A 17697-nucleotide genomic window follows, 5' to 3' on the forward strand; every position below is an offset into this window, starting at 1 on the left:
TTTGGCATGTGTATCTTCAGGAATAGTTCAATTGTTACTTTCAAATGGACGCACATCACACTCACATTTCAAAATTCCATTGGTTTTGAATGCTTCTAGCACATGTAATATTAAAGCTAATAGCCCATTGGCAGAGATGTTGAAGCTTGCAAGATTGATCATTTGGGATGAGGCTCCAATGATGTATAGATATGCATATGAAGTATTGGACAGGACATTAAAAGATAAAAGATATCATGCAAAGTGATATAGTGTTTGGTGGCAAAACATTAGGCCAAATATAGACTCTCATTTTTGCCCCTTAAGGATTTCCACACCTCCTCTCTCTAGAAAAATGGGCTCATGGGGTGAAACGTTTGCAAATCAACTCAAAAGTGAGCGGAGTTTGGACATTTGGAATCTACTCTTCGAGACCTTTCCAATGATACATTTGGAATCTACTCTTCGTCGAGACCTTTCCAATGATATATAGCATGATAAGCAATTTTGAATATTCAAGAAGTCCCCAAATTAGTGATGACGTAACATGCCACATCATCACCAATTTGGGGACTTCTTGAATAATCAAAATTTTCCATCATACTATATATCATTGGAAAGGTCTCGACGATGAGTAGATTCCAAATGTGCAATCTTCATCAACTTTTGATTTGTAAAAATTTCACCACTGAGCCCATTTCTCTAGAGAGAGAAGGTGTGGAAATCTTTGAGGGGCAAAAATGAGAGTCCATATTTCACCTAATGTTATACTCTTCTATTACGACTTTAGGCAAATCTTACCTGTTGTTGTTGCAAAGGAATCACGTGAAGGTATTATTGATGTAACAATGTGCCGGTCATATATTTGGAGACATGTGAATGTATTAAAGCTTACTCAAAACGTGTGGGTCATTCAGAGTGGTTATGATTCTATAGAACTAGAAGTTGTCAATTGGACTTTACAAATTGGGGATGGCTCTATAGACCATCCAAACAATGAAGGTAGAGTGGTAATTCCACCACGAATGTTGATCCGTGGGAACTCCTTGCTAAGTTTGGTAGAATGGGTGTACAGAGATCTTCAAAGAGTGGAGGATTATGCATGATTCATCAGAGACCGCGCTATTCTTGCACCATGAAATCAACAAGTGGATAAGATTAATGAACTAGCCTTGGTTGGATTACCTAGTCTTGAAAGAGAATACCTCAGTGCAGATTCGATTGTTTCTTTTGAGAGTGACGGAATATTGTATTCAGTTGAGTACTGGAATAGTTTGAGTCTGGGTGGTGGTTACCCTCCTCATCATTTGCTTTTATCATGCTCCTTCGTAATTTGGATCCTTGACGGGGACTTTGTAATTTGGATCCTCGCGGGCGGGGACTTTGTAATTTGGATCCTCGCTTGCGAGCGAGGACTTTGTAACGATACCAAACTGATATGTAAGCAATTTTTCTCAAAGGTGATAGAAGAAGAAATTATTACAGGTATAAAGGTTGGAGACATGGTCTTTATTCCGAGGATAACATTCATGCTCCTCCATAATTTGGATCCTCGATGGGGACTTTGTAACGGTACCAGACTGATATGTAAGCAATTTTACTCAAAGGTGATAGAAGAAGAAATTATTACAGGTACAAATATTGGAGACAGGGTCTTCATTCCGAGGATAACATTCATTCCATCAATGCTTCAGTTGCCTTTTGACATGAGAAGGAGACCATTTCCTGTGAGGCTAGCTTTTGGTATATCAATAAATAAGTCCCAAGGTCAAACATTGAGTGTGTTGGGAGTTTATTTGGCCACACAAGTATTCACGCGTGGACAACAGTTGTATGTTGCTATGTCACGTGTTAGATCATCAGATGCAATGAACATGTGTGTAAAAGATATCGTGGACCATGAAAGCAACAATGAAGGTACAAATGAAGTCTACACAACTAATGTTGTCAATAAAGAGGTACTGCAAATGGCATCTAGAAGAATATAAATGTAATGTATCCCATAAGGTAGCCTACAAATGCTAGAGACTACATTCGTAGCTATCGTTGTATCAATCAAGCAAACATTTGGAAGAAGAATGTTCGCAAAGATGTGGCATATACAATCTATGTTGTCTTTTAGTAAGTGTGCATGCTTTCAAGTTGATTGATGTTTCTTTTATATTGACAATTTTATTTTTGTGATGTAAAGACATGAAGATAAATAGGAGTTGGATGGTAAAATTCTTACAATTTATATCTCACACTAGCGTTTCCATTGCCGGTAATATTGAATTGATATATATAAATATACTTACATTGTCTGAAATAAATGGTTAACATTTAGGTAAAGCCACCATGCAGATCCAAAAGTATGGAGTGCCCCATCTATTGCTGAAGGGGTGGTTCAAAATTTTGAGATGGCTTTATGGGTATGGTGAGTTCTTTGCTTTTATAACATTTGAATAAGAAAATGTTTTGCTTTTGACTTGCTTTCCTTTACTGTGGCATTATTAATTTTTCTTGCTTGGTTCAAAATACTTAACGTCCATAGAGAGAGAGAGAGAGAGAGAGAGAGAGAGAGAGACCTCATAATCATGCATAAATGATTAGTGAAGATATTGTTGTATTTGATATGACAGGTAATACTACATAGGACGGATGCAGCAAGGAGATCATTTTCATTTATTTATGGACATGGACAAGATAGTGAAGGTATTGGTCCTGACGTTTGCTATAACATAGTCATCATTGTTTACTATAATCTATTTAATTTTCATGGCTCAATTGTAGACCCTCCGTCTTGGGAAGGACAAGCTACATCATCTCTAATGATCAAACTATTAGAGTGTACATGTGTATTACGGTATAAAAATTTTCTTTTTTTGGGATTTTTTTGGGCGTTTTAATGCATATAAAAAATGATATTGATACGTTTTTTTGAAATAGGGAGTATCTTTATATTTTGGAACCTAGATTATTGCTAGGTTTGTATGGTCCACAAACGAGAGCTTTGGGCTGCTTAAAATTTACAATCTAAGATTGCAAAAGATTACGGATCAGCTTCATGTACATGTAATGTTTGTAGGCTATGAAAAGCCTAACAGGGTAGATTTTCGATGCATAGGCACTGGACATTACATAATTTTCTGATTTGGCGTTTACAAGCTTGTTCAAATGCCATTCGTCTCAAATGTTGATCCACTGAATGAGTTTTGTAAGGTTCTATCTTTCAGTTTCTTTTTTCTTTAAAATTATATCTTGCCATAGCCAATATTATTGTCTTATATATATATTTTGGAGAGATGGTGACGAGGAACATAGGCTTCCGAGGAGAGATAATCTAGTCGCTCGAAGATTGTTCAATGGTTTGGGTACGTGTGTTTGATTGTCACCACTACCCGGAGTTGGAATGCTAGATACATATGTATGCCAATTTTGGTCCTTATTAAAAAAAAAACTAAGTGTGTTGGGAGCTTTGATATTGTGACAAAAGCATGGTGTGTAGAGCCCAAAGTGGGGAGACTAGTCATGCCACCTAGTGTTTAACAGGGAGGGCATCATAGCCAGCCTAAGTGCAATTTCCCACTTGAGATATTTTAGCTCTCGTCTTATGTTACTGAGTAGTGTTGCCTAGCACAATCCTATCCTACCATTTGAGTGCCGAAGATGAGCCCACCAGCTCTTCTTGCTCCTGCACGGGCCATCTCTGCAGTGCCTGCAACGCACGTGAAGCCCTCTACTTCGACTACTACCACAGAGGCAAGTTACAGATTCAAGCTTCCAGGTGCGGTAAGGAAGGCGGGCAGTTTTAGGGGCAACCACGCAGGCGTTGGAAGGCTTTGCACAAGGGGCAAGCCATGGCCGGTAGTGATGGCTGCGCAGCGCTACAACAACTACAGCAGCTACGACCCTTACGACGATGTGGAGGTGGATTTACCGCCAGAAAAGATGTTGAAGAAGGGTGATCCGGGTACATACCAGGCGACCATAAGGGGGGTGATGCCGGTAGGGTACTGGGTGACCATGCCCAGCGGCAGGGAGGCATACTTGCCCGCCCAAGACCTAGGGTTCCTGGGCGGCCTCGAGAAGCTCAGAAAGATTTTCAAAGAAGGAGACGAGGTCACGGTACGTGTGGTCACACGTGGGGGCTCCGGCCGTGAGGTCCTCTCTCTCAAGATCCCTGACCCTAACAAGCCGGACCCTCCCCCGAAGCCTCTGCGAAAGGAGTTCCTTCCAGGGGGCGCGGCCACGCGAAGGCGCAGGTACCAGCAATAACCTTCCCTTTGTATTGCATAGCTCTTCGCATCGTGGCTCTTGAGAATACTCTTGTTGCTCTTTACTGCACATGCAGCCCACTCCTTTGCCATGTAAGTCTCATGTCTTGTTCTTGTTCTTCTTCCCTTGCCGTCCTTGCTGTATAAGCATGTGTATTTTTAAGTCGTTGCAGGTGGTTGTAACTTGGTCTCTACTCTTTGGCCCTTAAAAGGGTTGCAATGAATGTCACAATGTTCATCTGTAATGCATTGTGTGTGCATGTGTGTGTGAGAGAGAGAGAGAGATAGAGAGGAAGCAGCCTTTTCACTACGTTGCAAAGCCAGAGAGATATACCCCACGAGCATGTGCATTGCCAAGCCATGTACGAAATATGACCCATTTGAACATATCAAATCCATCCCACCCCCCTCCCCCCCCCCTACCTCTCCTTTCACCACCAACACCCCAGAGAGAGAGAGAGAGAGAGAGAGAGAGAGAGAGAGAGAGAGAGGGGGGGGGGGTGACATGTAACCATGTTACTGTGTCCTGATCGAGAGAGAGAGAGAGAGAGAGAGAGGTGACCGCCCTGATCAAGGGGAGGGGGGGGGGGGAGTGGGGGGGAGGAGCGGTGATCTGTAGCTGTGTCCTGATCAAGTGAGAATTCCCCACCCTTTTTTGGTGTGAGAGTAGGTACTGAATAGGGTTTATTCGAATCCGGTACCTTCATCTTGCGAGGCTTCAGTGCTACAGCAGGGCTACAAGGCAATCATCGAACTTAAGTTTTATTCCTTAACTTTAGAAATAAAAAACTATGCAAAAAAAAAAAGGACTCACGGACACTTATGGCTTTTGAGAGAGAGAGAGAGAGAGAGAGAGAGAGAGAGAGAGAGAGAGAGAGAGGTGGGGGGAGGTAGAGCTACGAGCAGTACAGTGATTATTGGAACTATGTAATCATTGTAGCTATTATTAGAGGCATGATGACCACCATGGTGGGTACCTGGCTTGGTGCATGCAATGTTTACAAAGTTATTAAAAAAAGCTTTGCTATTTCTCATTCAATACCTTGTGGCATTGTTTCAAGAGAATGAAGGGGGCAAGTGTGTAAAGCACTGTCCATCTTGACCTAGTCGCATTCAAGTGACATGCTTAAGAAGAGTGGAACATACATGCGGCAATGTGATGGTAACAATTTGAAGTAAGCGGAGAATATGGCTGGGATGTGGCAAAGTGGCAAATAAGGATTTAATTCTATGGCATTTACTACCAAGTTCCTTGGCTGTCCATCCATCTTTGATTACCTTCAATTACAAGATGTGGTCTTTACAAAGATGTTGGATTTGATCCCTTTTTTTGCCTCTTTGCATGGTGATCCAATCTAGAAGCTTTAAGATAATACAATTTGCTCTTTTAATCATCACCAGCATCATGCAAAACGTATGCTGAGGTATAGTTGGGAGCCATTTGAATGTATAGGGAGATCGTTAGGCCAAAGATTTTGTTGAGATTGAAAACATAAGAAACATGGGGAGATAGAGCACAAAAATCATTGGGAGCTTGAGAATATGGGAGAGATGAGTGCCCTCCCCAATCTTGCGTAGGAAGACCACTTGTACAACATATTGAATCTCTTGGCCCTTTCTTGTGTACTTGGGCCCCCACGTTCCCCTCCTATCTTTCTTATCAAGCTATTGTGCACGTTGAGCTTAGTATGCTTTGCCACCTTCACACCTAAGACTCATCAAGTGTCATGCACCATTTTCCTTGCACGTATGAGCTTGGCCTAGGTTGATTCTCCTATCTTCTTATTCTGTTCTCTTAGCTATCCTTCAACGCTTTTCCTTAGTGCCTCCAATAATGCATTCCTATCTTTGTTCCTCTACACAAACTCCTATGTATGTGGCGTGAGGGTTTCTTGGATTGTTTGATTAATTCAACCGCCGCTGTCTAATAATTATGACCTTGTGATTCTCTACCCCGTGCATTGAGAAGCTTGCCAAACCTTGTATGCTTATTTATGATAATTGAGTTGGTTACTAGTTGGAAAATAAAATTTGATTCATGTTGCAAATATTCCCACCCTTGAACACAGATTCCAATGGAAATTATGCAACATCTTCTCTTTGTTCTTGCTTCAAGATCTACCTTTCAGGTTGATATTGTGTTAATTATTTCTATCTTTAGTGGTGCATATGCCCTATCATCGATCTTTTTGGTTGTAATAATTCTTTCTATTTGTTATGATTCCTTAGTGCTAGGCTTCATTATGGCTTAGTGGTGCATATGCCCTATCATCTATCTTTTGGTTGTAATAATTCTTTAGGGATGAATCCTTCTCCTCCCCCTAGCCCTCTGGTTCTGATTATAGCAAGCCTTGCTCTCAGCTTAAGTACCAAGTGCTAACTAGTCCTAGAAGGGCTTGGCCTATTTTTTCTCAAAGACGTCGAATGAGGTGAAACAATGGCGACGGCCGTATAGTAGAATTCAAGCGATGGAGGGAAAAATTCTGTAATTCCTTTGGTAGAGTTCTTAGCAATGAGCTAAGGGATCTCCCTTCAAGAGGAATTTGGGAATGGTTGGAGTGAGCAGATAAGATGAGATTAGTGAGCTTAATGATGACTAAAGGTAGAGATTAAACTAAAGAGGGATTAGAGAAAGCTTAAAGTTAAGCTAATGGAGAGCTTCAACCAGTCTCTAATACCATGATGAAACTTGTGGATCCAAGCTTCCATGGAGATAGTGATGATGTGAAGACTTAATCTTATTTTAATTAACAATGTGATTAGTGCTAATCTAAGCTAGGGTGGATGATACGCAAATACAAACATGATGAATGTACTAAACTAACTAATCCTTAGCAGGCAACATCACCATTATGAAAAGAGGTAGTTGGGTACTGAGAAGAAACTACCTAAGGACATAATGCCTATGCGTACAAAATTTCCCCCCTTAACCCTACGTCTCTAGTTATACAGATGGTGGGACCCTTGTCTCCACTAGTGCCAAACAAACTATTGAATGGATGGTAAAAGATGTCTGCAAGGTGGCCTATGAGAGCAACAATTGTTTGCCCAAGGACAACCAAACATCCAGGTAGGATGTATCAAGTTAATCCAACACTATATGGTTGGATTGTCTTAAATGCATATCATTAAGGCCTAAATGGCTACAAAAAATGCCCTCCAAACAAGTGCAAAGAAGATCATGCAGTTGGAAGCATAGAAGTACGAGCTTATGGGGACATTTAGGATGCTTTTTCAATAACCCATCAATGAGAGATGGAGAGATCTCGATTGGTGGTAAAACACCCAACATGTGCTGAATTAGATAAGCTCTCTTTCTAGCTCCAAGCTAATCTCAAACCTACTCACAAAGAAAGATAAAGCCATATGCAAATTGCAAAAGGAACACGATTCAACCCATAACTCTTTGGTTGAGCAATAAAGAGATTTGGACTTGAGTCCAAATCTCCCTCACTGATAAGATCACTTGAGTTATATGTACAAAATATGGGGGTTGTTTAAGATCACTTGAGTTACCTAACAAGGTAACGATGCAAAACAATGTATCTTTCACCTAAGAAAAGATAACACTGTAAAGCAAATTTATTGACAACTATATTTCAATATAGTTAAGTTTGTAAAGCATAAATCTTTATTTAAAAATTTACATCTCACAAAAAAAATTATTCTTCGACTTTTTTTCTAGGGACTATTTGGACTTCCAAATCTCTAGCTACTATTGAGGAGAGATTTGAACTTTAATCTAAATCTCTAGGTATTAAGGTTTGACCATGATTGTCTATGGATGATATATTTCGTTGCATGTAATCTGCTGAAATAAATATGGGTTGTTTGACATTTAGTAAATTTATATAACAAGGTAGTTGTAATATTTTACCTAAGAATTGATAACACTACTCAAACACACAAATATTGTCTATATCAACTATACTCAAACACACAAATATTGTTTTGTCAACTTTATTTTTGATTGAAAGCACTAGATAGAACATTGTTTAAAAAGAGCATTTGCAAAAAACATGTTTTCTCTAGGGATAGTTTAAACACTTGATTCAATGTCCTTTCCTAAAATCTTTTCATCAATATTAGACTCTAGGTGGGTCTCTAAGATTTGTTTAGATGTTTCTATGATAAGGGTTAGAGCATGTGAAGCACCTTCTTTTTGTCGCCACCAAACAAATTTGCCTTCTCAAGTGTCTCCTTTTGAGTTATCCATGCCCAACACTAATAATCGGGTTATTTTGTGCGTAGAGTGATCCATGACCAATTACTAATGTCTAGGCTATTTTGTACATAGAGTGATCCATGCCTCATCACTAATGTCTAGGTTATTTTATGCATAGAGTGATCGATGCCCAAGCACTACTGTCTAAGTTACATTCAACACAAGGATTCCACTTTCTTCTACTCTTACACACTTAGGACCATTGTAATCGTCTTCCTTTTGGTTGCTATAGCTAGTTTTGGTGGAATTCGAGATGTGAACACACCAAAGACATGCTCATCTTCTCTTCTATAGTTTGTTTGATGAGTTTTTGTTTTAAAAATACCAACTTTGTAGTAGCAACAATGTCTTTCTTTGCATCCTTTTGGTTGCTATAACCAGTTTTGCCATAATTCTAGATGTGAACACACCAAAGACATACTCAGCTTCTCTACAGAACTCTTCTATAGTTTGTTTGATGAGTTTTGGTTTTAAAAATACCAACTTTGTAGTAGCAACAACGTCTTTCTCTGCATCCTCATTGTCCTCAACATCCTCCTCCTCATCATCCTAGAACACAAGTATTGTCTAGTATTACTAGCTTTGCTACTCTTTCATAGTAGTGTCTCATGTCATTAAACTCGTTTTCTTTGTTGACTAATACTTCCACCAAGTGACTAGAAATGGCACCCCTTACAAAGATGTCCATTTCATTCTCGAAGTCAGCATTGTATGTCTCCTTGCCAGCCACATTGTCGAAATATACTCCAGGGTGTATATTTGTTCTTTTGAAGTAAAGGCCATGAGTATAAACTACATAAGATCAAAGATAATGGACATTAGACTTTTGAGAAGTTGTTTAAACTTTTGAGAATCCTAGAAGTGATGAATTGCATCCACTACCACAATGCCAACCGCCATGGGATCTTGATAGACATTATGAATAAATTTAATGCCTTTCATGTTAAGTCCCATTGGATAGATACTCCATGGGAAATTCCTAGAACACTGACTTCTGCCTTCCTTTTATACCATTATCCATCTAATGTAGCCCTTTTCAACATCTGGTAGTGGTCATGTCTCTTTTCCTCATGCAAGTTTCTTCTTTATCCAACATTACATCCATCGACAATCTTTTTTATTTAATTTTGGTGTGATGTTATAATTCTCCTCACACTCTTTCCAGGATCTTTGAACTGCATTAGTTGAATTCACATTGATAAATGGTATTTGCTCATCTTGCAAGACCTTGTCTTCTTTCATTTACTTAGTTCTATCTAACATGTTGAGGTTATCAATGACTGCTTTTTGTTCTTCACCAATGAAGCCTTTCTATCAGGGATCTCCCTCTAGATCACTCTAATTTTCTCCTCCTCCAACCCTTATAAGCATGGAAACATTATAACAGTTGGTTACCTCCCACCCTTCATTCAAGTACATTTTGAACTTGTTTATGTCAAGAGGTCTTCGATGATGTAGGCCCTTGGGGGGTACTGAAACCGGCCTTTGATAGAAAACCAGAGTGCGGTAGGAGCAATCACCCGTCCACTTGTAGTCTAGATGAGAAACAAAACACAGATTGGAGCTAGAGTGCCCAAATCTGAAAACACAGCGACACCTGTTGGCCCCAAAGCTTGGCGCCCCTTGCGGTATTTCTTTATTCAATTATAATAAAATGAATGGCTGAGTACAACACAAACACCAGCCAAGAATTTACACCTGTAAGTCCAATCTGACGGCCCACAAATCCTTCTCAGCACAGAGGATCAATGCACACAGATCTGTGTCCTCAAGCAACACACTGTGCCTCCCTCTGATCAGCCAAGATCACAAAGCAGGCCAGCCATGGGCATACATCTGGCATAACTCAAGTGCATGATACATCTTCTCAGCTCAAACATACATGTGCTGTCCAGTCTCTGTCTTAATCCCTTGTCAATCTGCCATACCCCTCCTCTCACAAGGGGCCAGATAACACATATCTGCAACAGACATCAAGCAGTAGAAAGAGAGATAGATGAACAGAAACAGAGCTTACCAAGTTCAGCTCGTGAAACAACACTGGAGGAAGCAACAGCACCAATCTGTGCTTGCAGGCACTTGAATCCACAACCCTGCTTCACACGTGTGCTTGCACTTGCCTGTATCCTCCTCCTGATGCTCACTCCTATGCTGTCCTTGAAAGTACAGATCTGAAAATCAGCACAGTACCCATCTGTACCGCCTCGGGATACGTGCCAGGAGTTGTACTTGCATAAACAGCCTGCTGTCTACTCCTGTACCAACCTGAATCAGAGTATTCAGGTCTGTCCAGCCACCTGACAAGCGCCGCCTGCAGCTTCAAAACTCAGAAAAGCGTGCGTCAGCCCTGTCCGTACACTGTACGGCTGTCGTACATGGCTGTACTTGCTGGTACAGCCTGTACTGGCCTGTGCGCAGAGAATTCCAGCAGCAGCCGTTCCTGTGCGCAGCCAGCAACAGAGGAGAAAGAAAGAGAGTGCTTGCACAGTTCTGGCCGTACAGTGCTGTACGGCTGGTTTGCACTCAGAAAATCAGCAGCAACAACACGACTTCTCCAACAGCCCTTCTCCTCCTCTTTTCCACGCTAGGAAAACATGCGCATGAAGAAACTCCTCTTTTACTCCACGACTCCCAAAAAGGGAAGAGAGAGAGAGAGGAGAGAGAAACACTCCTCCCCAAATTAATCCCTAGGGTCCCAAACTTTAATAAGTTCCTAGGGCCACTAAGGCCTAGGGGCAAACTCCAATAAACATTAAAACTTAATGTTTCTAGTTCCCCCCTTCACACCTAGGGATGTCCACACATCTTAAACTTTGTCCGGGCACCCCCCATGTGAATCATAAAATATTCTGACTCTGCAACCACCATGCCCACACTTGTCCTGCTCCATTTTCACAGGGCCATGACATACCCCCCTCTTGAAAGATGGCAAGCGTCCTCGATTGCATTCTAGTGATGCATCAAAATATGCAAAGTGAAATATACAATATGGCAAGATCAGCGTCCCAATCTCTCTAAGCCATACACATGTATCATCATGCACTGCAAACCAATGGCATAGTAATAGTCCAAGTTGTATACCATTGTGAACCATACATATCCACAAAAATCTCATGTGACTAGTACACATATATCATAGAAGTCCCATAAACAGATGTACTGTCAGCCTCAGTACCTTCGGGTGAGAGAAAATCTGCACCAAGCGACCTCTAGATGTCATCTGAGCCTGTCTGTATCAAGGGAGTGGAGGTGCTACCCCCCTCTTGAGCATCAGGTAATGCTCCAGACCCATGCTCTGCTGAACCTGAATGAGCCACAATAAGAGTCGGCTCTAACTCAAAGGCATCGAGATAAAGCTGCAAAACCTGAGGTGAATCTGTTAAGTCACCTTCCTCCATCCACTTCGCATCCATCGGTGAATAGTTCTTGAACTTCACAAGATAGCGACGGGAAACTTTACCTCGTACCTTCCTTTCTTTATGTGCCAGTATCTGCTCTGGAATCAGAACCTCATCAAGTTCCTCAACTTCCGGCTGAGCCTCATCTGATACATCCTCAGGCACATCCCCACGGAAAGGTCTAAGAAGACTCACGTAAAAAGCATTGTGAATCCTCCAGTGATCTGGTAACTTCAAACGATAGGTTACCTCACCAATCTTTTCCAAAACCTGAAAAGGCCCATAATATTGCATACTCAACTTAGGGAATAAGCGCTCTTTACCCTTCATCTTCTTGAGTCTAGCCTTTTCAAAGCGCAAAAGAACCCAATCACCCAATGCAAACTGTAAATCACGTCTGTGACGGTCTGCGGCTTTCTTTTGCTTCTGCTGAGTTTTCTGGAGGGCCAACTTAACTCTCCGATAAGCTTCATCCAAGCTCTCCACATACTGATCAGCCTCAAAGATCTTATCCTTTGTATGCAAAATGGGTGGTACCTTCTTCCCTCCTTCTACAATCTCAAAAGGCGCCTTGCCTGTCGAGCTATGTACAGTGTTGTTATATGCAAACTCCACTAAAGGAAGATACTTTTCCCATTGTTGCTTGTGCTCTGACACATAACACTTGAGAAGATCCAACACTGTAGAGTTAGCCTCTTCTGACTGACCATCTGTCTGTGGATGAAATGACGATGAAAACTTGAGAGTTGTACCCATGTTGTCAAACAACCCTCTCCAAAACAAACTCGTCATCCGTGGATCACGGTCACTAATGATAGACGTAGGCAAGCCATGATACTTGAAGATGTTCGCCATGAACAACTTCACCATATGATCCACTTTAATTGTCTTCCGCACGGGAATGAAATGAGCCTGCTTACTGAACCTGCATATGATAGTCCAAATGCCATCATTTCCCGTTTGTGTCCGTGGAAGATCAAATACAAAATCCATGGCAATGCTCTCCCAAGGTCTATCCGGAATAGGTAAAGGCTGTAATAACCCTGGTGTCTTCTGACGGTCAAACTTTACCTTCTGACATACGATGCATTGCCTCACGAAGGCATCAACATCTCTTCTCAAGGTTGGCCAATAAAAGAAAGTCTCCACTGCTTTGACCGTGGCGTCAATACCTCTATGACCTGCATACAGTGGAGCATGACTTTCAATCATAACCTTGAGTCGCAATGGCCTGGTAACACACAGTCTGCCATGCATCAATAAAAACCCATCCCTGAGAGTATAGTGCTCATGCTGCTGACCCTCAGACATCTGATCATACAACCTTTCAAAGTCCTCATCATGGGCGTACTGCTCTTTCATTTCATAAAGCTCATGATGATAAGTAAGTGAAACTGCAGAGACCTATGGCTTGCGTGACAAAGCATCTGCCACTACATTCTTTTTGCCTTCCACATGCACAATCTGGAAGTTAAACATTGACAAAAAGTTTGCCCAACGCATATGCTTCTCTGAAAGCTTAGTCTGCGTGAGGAAATATCGCAAGGTCTGATGATCTGTCTGTACAGTAAAATCAGCCCCAAGCAAGTAGTGTTTCCATGTAGAAAGAGCGTGAATTACAGCCAACATCTCTTTCTCATACACCTGTAAATGCTTCTCAGCATCTTGCAAAACTCTACTCTCATAGGCTATCACATGTCCCTCTTGCATGAGAACTGCACCAATGCTACTTCCACACGCATCACACTGGACAACAAAAGCCTTTCGGAGGTCCGGTAACACCAATACTGGGTCCGAAGTAAGCTTTTCTTTGAGCTTTTTGAATGCTGTAATTTCCCGATCAGCCCATCTAAACGGAGTTGCTTTCTTCGTCAAAGCATGAAGAGGTGAAGCAATTTCAGCAAAGTGCCGTATGTAACGCCTGTAATAGGAACACAATCCTAGAAAGCTGCGTACATCATGCACGGTCCTCAAATCTGGCCAATTAAGTATTGCTTCCACCTTTGCTGGATCCATACGGACTCCATGACCAGACACAATATGCCCCAAGAAATGTATCTCCTGCAAGAAAAACTCACTCTTCTTGCCATTAACCACCAATCTATGGTTTCTGAGTTCTGCAAACACAATGGCCAAATGCCTTCTATGCTCTTCCTCAGTTCGTGAATGCACAATCATATCATCAAAGAATGTGCCCACAAACTCTCTATGAGGCCTAAAAATCCTGTCTATCATTCTGTTAAATGTGGCAGGCGCATTTGTCAAACCAAAGGGCATAACCAAGAACTCATACAACCCAAACGTGGTTCGGAATGCTGTCTTATGCACATCCTCGAGTCTAATGCGTATCTGATGATACCCGCTTTTCAAGTCAATACGACTAAAAACTGTGGAGCCCTGTAAGCGGTCCAAGATGTCATCGATCCTCGGTATGGGGAATCGATTCTTGATGGTATTCTTATTCAGCGCCCTGTAATCTATACACATGCGCCAAGAACCATCCTTCTTCTGCACTAAGAGCACAGGTGAGCAAAAGGGTGATGAGCTAGGCTGTATCAACCCTTTATTCAAAAGCTCCTGCACCTGACTCATAATCTCTTCCTGTTGGGCTGCACTAACACGGTACGGCGGTCTATTCGGTGGAGTACTACCAGGAATCAGATCTATGGCATGATCTTCTGGCCTCTCAGGAGGTAATTCTCCTGGCAATGACTCGGAAAAACAGTCTTGAAACCCACTTAAGAAATCAGCCCTGTCCTTATCTAACATAGACAAATTAGACTTAGACTCATCATCCTGTGCATCTTTTACATAAATCAAGTACGCGGAAAGATGCTTTTTCATTATTGATGAAATCGCCGAAGCGGATACAATAGGAACAGATTCCCCTTTGAGTTTTACATCCAATACATGCTCTTTCCCTCTATGAGTCAGAGTAATTCTCCTATTGTAAGTATCCACCACCGCATGTACCCTGTGGCACCATGGCATCCCCAACAAAACATCACAGCCATCCAAAGGCATGATGAAGAACTCCTCGCTGTCCACATAACCCTGCAAATGAAGCCGAAGCTTCCCAATGATAGGAGTAACGGGTTCTGCATACCCTGGACAAGCCATATTTGCCTCATGTAACGGCCCCATCTCCTCTGCACGAATCCCCAATCGGCCAGCCAAATCTGGTGAAATGAAGTTGGCTCTAGCGCCTGTGTCAAAGAAGATCAAAGCATTCTGATCTCTCACTTTGCCCCATGCCCTGCACAACTCTGTAGCTTCACCACCTAGCTGCTCCCCCACAAGATCAGGAACTAAGCCTGCAGAAGGCTTTGGTTTCTTTGGCTTGGGCTCTCCTTGATTGTCAGGGTCCTTTTTGGACGATCTTTTGGGACAATTGAATGACATATGCCCCTCTTCAGTACAATAAAAACACTTTTGAGCATCTCTCAAAGCCTGTCTTTCCTCAGAAGTCCTTTTGGGCATTGGCAACTTCTTATACTTTGTCTCTGAAGACCCTTTAGCATCACGAGAAGCATGCCCAAATTTTTCAGCTTTCTTGCCCAATTTCTTACTGCCTTTAAACCCAAATGAACCACCTGTGAGTAACGCATTAGCTGTCATAGCATTTTCAATCATCTGTGACATGTTCGTTACTCTTGTCTTTATACAATAATCTCGTACCTCCTTGGGCAGCCCACAACAATACTTCTCTACCTGCTCAGATAATGGCACGGCACGATAAGAAGTCACTGGGAGTAAAGCTTCCCAAAACTTCTTGTTATAATCCTCCAAACTATCACACTTTGAAGCATCCAGCTTGTGCCATGCGGTCATAACATCCACCTCAAATGTAGATGTGAGCCATACGGAAGAGAAAACCTGTTTGAATTGGACCCATGTGGTGGGTGCTATGCCCTGCAAAAGAAGAGTAGACCACCACTGCAAAGCATTGCCCTTGAGAAAAGTGGCAGCTTTCCTCACCTTAGAGGACTCTGTGTAATTCCCACCAGAAAAAGCAGCATCAAACTGCTGTAAAAAGGTAAGTGCCTTCAATTTATCCTTGGCCCCACTGAAAGTGTCAAACTTCACTGCAGCTCCTCCTTCCTTGTAATCCTTCGCCTTTCCCATAGGCGTTAGATTATCATATGGAAGTGGTTTCGCGAGATTGCTGCCCCCAACATTCATACCCATCATTGGGTCAACATTTCCCATTCCCATGCCAGGCATACCATACATTCCAGCCACGTTTCCATACATTCCATTATGCATACCTGGCTGCATGCCACCAAACATATTGCCTTGCATCCCAGGTTGCATGCCTGCAAACATATTTCCAGCCATACCGGACTGCATACCACCATACATATTCCCTTGCATCCCAGGTTGAAAATTGGCTCCAAAAGGCCCATACATACCCATGCCTCCTTGAGGATAACCCCCAGTCATGGATTGGAACACCGAGCCACCACCAAAATAACCTGGATGCATGTTCTGCTGAGGAATAGGTGGCTGTCCATAGAAGGAACTCTGAGAAGATTCTTCGAACGAACCTTCTTCTTCTTTTTCTGGGGCTCTGTGCGGGGCTCTGTGTGCGAGATCTCAAAAATTCAGCAAATCTCTCACTCTGTGTGAGCTGCATAAAAGTATCCATAACACTAGCCAAGCGATCTTTGAACCGAGCATCATCATCCTCTTTACCATGCACATCTTCTGGCTGTGTTACATCCTCATAAGGCTCAACATCTGCAGCCTGTTCTCCTGCAAAAATATCCTCAGATACATCTCTTTCAGGAGAAGTCTCTTGCTCTTCTTCTTCATGATAGAAGTACTCTTCCTCTGTATCAGACACGATTGCTGAATTTTCAGCGATGGCTTTCTTCAAAGCAACCACGAGCTCACCCCCTTCAGAAAGTTGATGATTGGTCCCGGGGACGGAACCTTGAAACCGGCCTCTGATAGAAAACGAGAGTGCGGTAGGAGCAATCACCCGTCCACTTGTAGTCTAGATGAGAAACAAAACACAGATTGGAGCTAGAGTGCCCAAATCTGAAAACACAGCGACACCTGTTGGTCCCAAAGCTTGGCGCCCCTTGCGGTATTTCTTTATTCAATTATAATAAAATGAATGGCTGAGTACAACACAAAGACCAGCCAAGAGTTTACACCTAGTACAACACAAAGACCAGCCAAGAGTTTACACCTGTAAGTCCAATCTGACGGCCCACAAATCCTTCTCAGCACAGAGGATCAATGCACACAGATCTGTGATGGGAGAGAATCAAAATTAGGGTTAGGTTAAGAGTTCATGTGGGAGACATACACAGAGAGAACAAGGGAGAGAGAGAGAGAGATGTGGGGATAAGTCAACTCATCATGTGTGTGTGTGACTCCCCTATCACACATGTATATTGCACTAGTACACATAGTGCACTTAGTACATTAAAAGTACTAAGTGTACTATGTACTATAACTTATGGGCTTGTACACACTATAAGGGTGGGCATAACGCCTTTACCCCAACAACCTCCCACTTAAAGGCAAAGTGCCCTTAAGTAAAAGAAAAAAAAAATCAGCATGTACATGATAATATACAAGGCCATATCAAGGCTGAAAATGGCCTCATCCAATGCCCATCAAGTGTCTGCAATGAGCAAACCGCTCTGGAGGCAAACTCTTCGTCAACAGATCAGCCGGGTTGTCATCCGTATGAATCTTAACAAGCTGAATTTGCTTGTTCTCTATCACCTCTCTGATGAAGTGATACTTCACATCCACATGCTTCGTCTTTGCATGAAAGACAGGGTTCTTTGCCAACTGGATGGCACTCTGACTGTCACAATGC

General features: G+C 42.1%; 1 protein-coding gene across 1 annotated transcript; it reads left to right on the forward strand.

Moving 5' to 3' along the window:
- The first annotated feature begins 3521 nt into the window (after positions 1-3521).
- On the forward strand, positions 3522-4401 carry LOC147609994 (uncharacterized). The gene has a single exon (XM_086787146.1). The coding sequence runs from the start codon at positions 3628-3630 to the stop codon at positions 4234-4236; it is 609 nt and encodes a 202-aa protein (XP_086643272.1). The 5' UTR covers positions 3522-3627; the 3' UTR covers positions 4237-4401.
- Positions 4402-17697: the final 13296 nt, after the last annotated feature.

The sequence above is a fragment of the Cibotium barometz genome, chromosome 50 (genome assembly GCF_041138505.1).
Source record: "Cibotium barometz isolate CiBa-2024 chromosome 50, ASM4113850v1, whole genome shotgun sequence".
Taxonomy (NCBI): domain Eukaryota; kingdom Viridiplantae; phylum Streptophyta; class Polypodiopsida; order Cyatheales; family Cibotiaceae; genus Cibotium; species Cibotium barometz.